Source organism: Pterocles gutturalis, unplaced genomic scaffold (genome assembly GCF_000699245.1).
Source record: "Pterocles gutturalis isolate BGI_N339 unplaced genomic scaffold, ASM69924v1 scaffold6446, whole genome shotgun sequence".
In the NCBI taxonomy this organism is placed as follows: Eukaryota; Metazoa; Chordata; class Aves; order Pterocliformes; family Pteroclidae; genus Pterocles; species Pterocles gutturalis.
Genome location: NW_010097655.1, coordinates 49,854 through 57,226, shown reverse-complemented (window position 1 = coordinate 57,226; position 7,373 = coordinate 49,854). Strand labels below are relative to the sequence as shown.

Here is a 7,373-nt window from a genome sequence, read left to right as displayed (position 1 = left end):
TCAGATTTCCACCTTACGGCTTGCTTCTCTGGTAACTGTTGTCAGGCAGTCCTGTTTTCTTCTCTAACATAAATTTATTGACTAGCACAGCCAGTCACTGATCAGCATCTTAGTTCCCAGCAACAACTTTGCCACAACTCTCTTTCATCCTCCACTAGAGGGTTTTGGTAGCTTTATTACACCAGCTACAGCATACTGCCATGCTTTTTACTTATAAGGAAAATGCAAAGACCAAAAAATATTTACTTGGCAAATGTCACATTTAATTGACAGAAGGTAGCAGGGCATAGAGTAAGAAGGCAGGTGACTTGGTTGGGAGTGTCTTGTGCACTCAGAAAGCAAGCTGGAGTCTAAAATTCAGGGCTGAAGTGGGACTCCAGATTTTACAGGTCTGTGCAAGTACGACTAGAAGCAGTGAGCCTGCACTTTTCCTGCCAGGCCATGGTGACTGAACTACTCCCCCCAGACGACTGCAGGTGGCAGGCCATGGTGGCACATGAGAGGTGGAGTTCTGCAGTGACTGACAGAAGTGCTGCAACATCATGGTATGAAATAGGTGCATCTTCAGGGTGTGGGAGGCAGGATATGGAAGATGAGATTTTCATTGTAAAACTGCACACTCATCACGTTATACATGCAGCATATGTGCAGGAGATGAAGAGACAAAGATCTAAGAAGCTTTACTACTGCCTACCCTTACTAACACTACTCAACACAGACCCACATCTCCTCCATCACAGTCAACAAGGCATGTAGACATATTAAAATGTAACTGTCTGAACACACAAACAAACATGCTTTACCTATCAGGGCTTCAAAGCAGTTGGCCATGGCGTGGCGAAGATCCGACTCCCTGCAAAGGTCTGGACCATGAGCATAAAGCATAAATCGATCTAGTTCCAGCTTCTGCAGAATACGTGGAAAGAGTTAAAACCATGGCTTTAGAAGTACAAGAGCACCAGTTCAAGTCACTAGAGTTCAATTACACTATTATTATGCAGCAATTGGTTTCGAGGGAACTTTAAAGCTTTTCTCCACAGTTTCAGTTCAGACATAGGCTAAAATTAGAAGACTTTATACTTGTTTATCAGGGGCAAGCAACTAGAGTGTGACAGCGTGGGAAAGCTAGGAAATATCAAACCAAATTGCCAAGGGAAAGCCAGATCAAAACATGTTATTTGTGAGATTTAGGAACAAGTTCAAGAGGAGGGCAGAAGGTGTGACAGAAAAATAGCCTGATATTGGCTGGATGGTGCAAGGTGCTATGTTTCTTGCTGGTAGTTTGCCTTCGTGATTTGCCTTCAGAAACGCCAAGGGGGCATTCAAAAGGAGGGGAATTAACACTAAAGAAGAAGATTTTGCCTACAAGAAGGTAAAGTAGAACAGTGAGGAACAAGAACTCTGGTAGACACAATCCATTAACGTCTGGCTTTTTCCTCTAAGACTGTCAACAGGTGGCAGTAAAAAAAAGCCTCTGGGCACTGCAAACAGAAGACTGAAAATTTAATCTGCAGTGCCATCTAGCTTTCTTTTTTCTTTCAAATGTGCATCATTAACATTAAATTCTCGCCTAAACCATAGTTCTTCTTGCTAGTCAGAATCTCAGGTAGTAAGTCAGATATCCTATATAACATAAGACAATTCCGCTACAGAAATGCAGGCAAGAGGTACTAGAGTCTCTTTACATATTCATCTTTTTAACACAAAACCATTACAGAGATTTTTCAAGAAGAGATTTGTGCATCTTGCGAAGTTTGTAAGAGAATAGGTTTTTGCCAACTGGGTGTAAGTTTCTGCTGAATTATTTCTCATTAACCTTCAACTTCATCCTCCTGGAGTATATTTAAGCATGGAGACAAGTTGTTTGAGGTGTGTGGTTTAGACACATTTCAGCTGTAAAAAAAGAATCTTCCATTTTCAACGAATGAGAGCCTATTCGCTGCTCCAGAACACAGGGAATTACCACTTATGATATTCCATCACACTTTATAAAGTACAGGGAGCACTCATTAAAGTCAACATAAAAGTGGAATATTAATTGACTTATATCAAATCCAAACTTCTTTCAGATTATTGTCATTTGTTTATGTTAACAGGTGTTGGTGTGTCTCCCCTACCTCCAATGGCTTATCTCCATTTTCAGAGCTTGCAGGTTTTTTTGCATGCGATTTCCTTCTCATTTTTGATCACATTTCAGATTATTTTTAAAATTTCTGCTACAATGTCCCTTAGAAGCTATAGAAGTTTATTGCTTGATCCTCAATTAAAACAGCATTCCACATCACAAGAGAAGTTGAGGAACTGAGGATTATATTGAGTAAGTAAACTGAATGCAACATGACACTGCAGAAGATAATTAAAGGGGATGAAACCATGAACATCGTATGATATACAAGAGCAAAAGGGTAAAATCAGGAATATACAGATATCTAATATAGACAGTTGTATCTAATATAAATAAATACAGTTTTTTAAAAGTTGCAATAAAAATATTCAAAATTTGTCCACATACAACTATAAAGGCTGTGAACAGAGCTTTAAGAATACATGAGCTTTCCTGATGCAGGTTTCAAAACAGTAACATGAATTCAAATGCCCGGTAGTTCAATACCATATTTGTAAACAGAACCTTGACTTGAAACATTTCAACCAATTCACGTTTATCTAAATCATTAAAGAACGCTTTGGAGGAAAACTATTGTGTTCACTCCTGTGTATGCCTCTTGTGAGAACTGAGCAAAAAGATATGTTAGAAATCATGCAGTTTTTGCCAGAATCTCAAAATTGGTTATGTTTGTTTAAATTACTGCATGAATATGAGCAGAGAAGACTAAAAGAGCACTTGAAAGCTACCAGCAGTACACAGTGGACATGTGTGCGTGCATGTATGCAAGCACAGCTTAATACATTACATCACTAAGTCTCAGACTTTTTTTTTAAAAACATGCTAACAAAATCAAGTATGAATAAGGGAATATCAAATTATCTATGAACAGAGACTTAATCAACTTTCTGTATCATATTCCCGCCCTGAGTATCATGTAGAAATGTAAAAAGCTCTGTCATTCACAGAATTAAATTAAATAAAATTGAGAGGCATCTCAATTTTTTCCCATGAGATACTACAACTTTTCACCAAAAGCCTTTCACAGTTCACAGTGAATCTGAAAATGACTGTGTAGGCTAGGGAGCAGACAAAATGATTTTCCCCCCACTTTCTCTACCACCTTCTGCGAAGTTCTCCCTACATATTCTATCAGGAAGTCCTTTTTACAAACAACAGTTTGTTTCTTTTTCTTCACTAAACTTTCACTATCAGCTTCATTACCTGTGCAATTTAGAGGTAAATATAGACACAACTTCAACAAAAGCATCCTAAAAACTTTTCCTTCTGCCTGCAAAAATTACTCTTCCTAAAAACACAATTTGGAGAAAACACTAAGTTGTACTTCACCTTTAAAATCTATTTTCAAACTGAAAAGAGTCCCTGTATCACAAATCTTGTACACAAAACACTGATGTTCAAAGTAGGTAGATCCCTCAAGAAGCTATCCACACACTAATAGTATCCTACCTACAGGCATCAAATACAGAGACGTATAAAACTGTACCTTAGCCAACATGGCCAGGTGTTGGTTCTGTACGATAGCAGTGCGGTATGTAGCTAATCCTCCCTCCTCCAGAGTGGGAAACAGGTAGTACAAGTGGACACTGGCAAAACAAAAATCAAATCAGATGCTGTCAGCATTTGGTTAAAGATGAACTGTGTGTGACTTTAGGGAACTGTGCTTTTCCCTCAGATCCTAGCTGGTAAAACAGATCCCTTCCCAAGGCAGGAACTCAGCTTGAAGTAAGGTAAAGAAACAAACATTATAACAATGCTCAATAATATTTGACTTGGTAGCATTGGCAGAAGGGCAGGTAGAGTGCTGTTTCTCTCCTGGGCAGCACGTAATTTTTAAATCCCTGCAACGACACGCAGTTCCCTCACATCCAAAGGTTTCTATCTATCAGCAGCAGTGGGTTCAGCAAGGTTGACACCTAGAGGATGCTGAGGAATAAAGCACAAGGGCACTGTCAGTCTTAAGAAACACAGCGCCACAGGTATGAAGTGCTTTAAGATGACACTACTGATTCAGGCTGGACCACCACTCGGGATACTTGTTTTACAAGTTTCTTACAGTACTTTCACAGATGTTGATGGAGACAAAGAACAAAATTCAACAACTGGTATTTATCAAATATGTGAAGTCATTAATACCACAGAAAAAAAAAAGACTGCCTTTAAATGATGTTTTTGTCATCATGCAAGTGTGACACTGCATAAAACAGAAACAAAACAAAAGAAGTAATTCAGTGATCCAACCCAGATCTGAGTAAGAGATAAACAATTATGAATATCTTCATATATGACTATCTAACCCCTGTCAGAAAGAAGTTAAGACAGAGAGGGTTTTCAACATCCCACAAACAAGGCCGTGGACGGCACTAATTATTAAAGTATTTCATTAACCCAATACACAGGGAGAAAAGCGCAGATGGATGCAAGATTATTTGAGGGCAAAAATTGCTATAAAACTCAGAGGCAATCTAATCAAGCACCATAATTCACAAAAGCAGAGACCTGAAGTCAAGAGTTAGAAAAAAAATGCACACTTAAATAGGTGCTTACGTGCTCTATTGAACAGAAATGTAACTCAGGTTTTTTTCTGAACTGAGAGAAAAGTTGGCTGAGAAATTCAGCTGATGGTTGATGAACAATGACAATGAAAAATGCACGACATTTTAATCAGCAAGTCTTCCATCTTATCAGCCTGTACTGTTGTATGAGAGAAAAGGCCATGGGCTTTAAGGGCAGTGGAGACCTTTAGAGACTAATAGCTTTTAATACCGAGTAGCTAATGGCTAGTAGAGGCTAGGAGAGAATGGAGATACAGGGGCAGTTTTGTTATTCATGTAACACACTTGCTTAAAGAGAAGCTTTACAGTAAACAAGACTGCTCATCTATTAAAAACAGTAAAACAAAGCAGCCAAAAATGGATTATAATTTTTATTTTGTGCAAAGTGCCTGCCTCTAGTACACAGGTAAGAGAGGCCAACAAACTGACTGATAATATCCCTATATTGTTCACCGATTTCAGAACACTCAAAACAGAACAAAACTGGAGCAATTTTAGATGAACCATGTTTTTTTTGCTATTACTTCTAAAAAAATTACACTTGTGCTCAACTATTTTATTTACATAAAAACATTATGGAAGCTACAGCCCTAATAACTGGAAATATAAGACCTGCAACACATTGAACATTACCAAAAAATGCTTTTTACTTGCAACTAGAAAAAAAGAACCCATGCAAACAAAATGGTATTCTAAGAAAAATATCTTGCCTTTAAAAAAAGGGTAAAAAGTTCAACTTGTCTGTAGCTGAATAATCTCTAACCCAAATCAACTTAAAATTGCTCTCCATGAAACAGAAACTCTAGCTTTTCATTTTGTAATCTTCCTAGTTGTATCATCACCGCTGAAGGAATTTTCAAGAGAGCTGCGTGCAGATGTACAGATGTACAGCTCTAAATATCAGGCAGGACTGTAAACATACAGAGTCATAAAGGAGACACTGCCAAGCTTAATAAGCCCAAAGGTGAAGACTGTTGAAGAATACCCCATTTACCTTGTTAAGAATTCCACCACTGCATCTCCCAGAAATTCTAAACGCTCGTTGTGGTTAATCCTGAAAAAGGCATTTTAAGGTTTACTATGAGCTGGTTATTTACACAATACAATTAAAATCAAACAAATCAGAGTTGATTGCTAATCAGCCACGACAGACATTCTTGCAGCCTCCCTCAACCTCTCTGGGTTACAGTCCTTTCCAAAACAGAGTAACAACTACCTGAATCTTGAAACTCAGGACTGACATCACCTTTGAAATTTTCATATGTTCCATTCTGAGCTATTGTCAGAGCTTAACAAATGGGGAAGGAAAACAGCACCATTGCTTGGCACTGAGATTGGGCTTCTTTGTCCATCAGAGGGCACCAGGTGATTGAAACAAACAGCCTGTCTTCAGTCTTGGGCATGCAACTAGGGAAGTGTACATAATTAACATCAACACCTGCACAGTGTGATGACTATGCAACAGATCCGCTGGTATGGCAGAGCTACAAGGGAGTAATTACACGTTTAAATGCCCTGTTTTCTGTAATTGTCTTTGAGCCCAGAAGAAAAAGTGGCTGTACAAGATGCAAAGATGTCATTAAACTAGTAGAATTTTATATTTCCTGTGTTCTCCTCTTCTTCTATCACTGCTCCTGATTTTCCTTTGTTTTGCATAAAGTTTTGTTTCCTCTAAACTCTCTGCCTGCTTATGCAACAAAGGATTAACAGGACACAGCACTTGAAAACGTGAGTCTGTCTTTGACTATATACAAATTTCTGCTCTACACATCAAATCATGTAAGTAGCACCATTTTGACTTAACATACGATTGTAATAGAATCAAGGCCATTGCCACAGGCTTTTATATCCAGATGATCCTTCTCAAGTATTTTACAGCTTTTATTGCAATTTGCCCTCCCCCAACAATTATATAGTTAGTCTAATTTCTGAAATAGCAGGCCTTTGTTATGGAGTGAAAGAATTCAAGTGCCTCTGCTGTGTAAAGCAAGGTGTGAGCAAAACTACAATTCCTCTGTGCAGCAACACAGCAGAAAACACAGATCCTTCAGAAATGGGATTTTATATTTGTGTGTTATTTTGTGAGAATTAATTAAATTTAGTCTTATCTCACATTATCTTAAGAGGACTGAAATAAGCTTGAGGCTTGACTCTCAAAGAAAAGGGCATGGTCTAGCTGAAACAGCATTTGGGGAACACTGCAACAATAATTTATTCAGAATTCAACTTCTCCCATTCCTGAGCTTCCTCCAGAATGATGACTCTTAAAAGGCACAGTTATAGCACTAATTAACTAAAATACACTCTGCCCTCTAGTTCATGCATTTAGGAGATTTCACTTGCAACTGCTTATTGCATTAGCCCTAATGAGTTTTGTTTATTCACTTTGGCTAAATATGGTGCTTGTGGCTATAAACCATGTCTTCAACATTATTTATTTGCACAGAATTCTTAGTGGTCACTTAAGGATTATTATAATGGGTTTTGCATATGTCTTTAAGACCAGTAAATCAACAAAGCCCACATTCAGTACCACGTTCATGTTAACGAGGTGCCATGCCAGGAAGGTACTGCTGTGAGGAAACATGATGGAGAATCCAATTTATAGCAATGATAACAATAGCAACAAATCTTATTTTTCAGTCTGCAGAAGGCAAAAAGGTAGTCTTTTAGTCCTCCTCCTTTCAAAGATT

The 7,373-nt window shown here is 38.2% G+C and overlaps 1 protein-coding gene across 1 annotated transcript in view; it reads right to left on the bottom strand.

The window, feature by feature from the left end:
- Positions 1-803: 803 nt before the first annotated feature.
- DROSHA (drosha, ribonuclease type III) overlaps positions 804-7,373 on the bottom strand; it is a gene marked incomplete at its 3' end in the record, with an annotated part of 54,244 nt that continues 47,674 nt past the window's right edge. Inside the window, exons 19-21 of the mRNA XM_010080677.1 lie at positions 5,675-5,734; positions 3,612-3,711; positions 804-906 (exon numbers count right to left, since the gene is read on the bottom strand). Of these exons, the coding sequence (XP_010078979.1) occupies positions 804-906; positions 3,612-3,711; positions 5,675-5,734 (263 nt within the window). The remainder of the gene's footprint in view (positions 907-3,611; positions 3,712-5,674; positions 5,735-7,373) is intronic.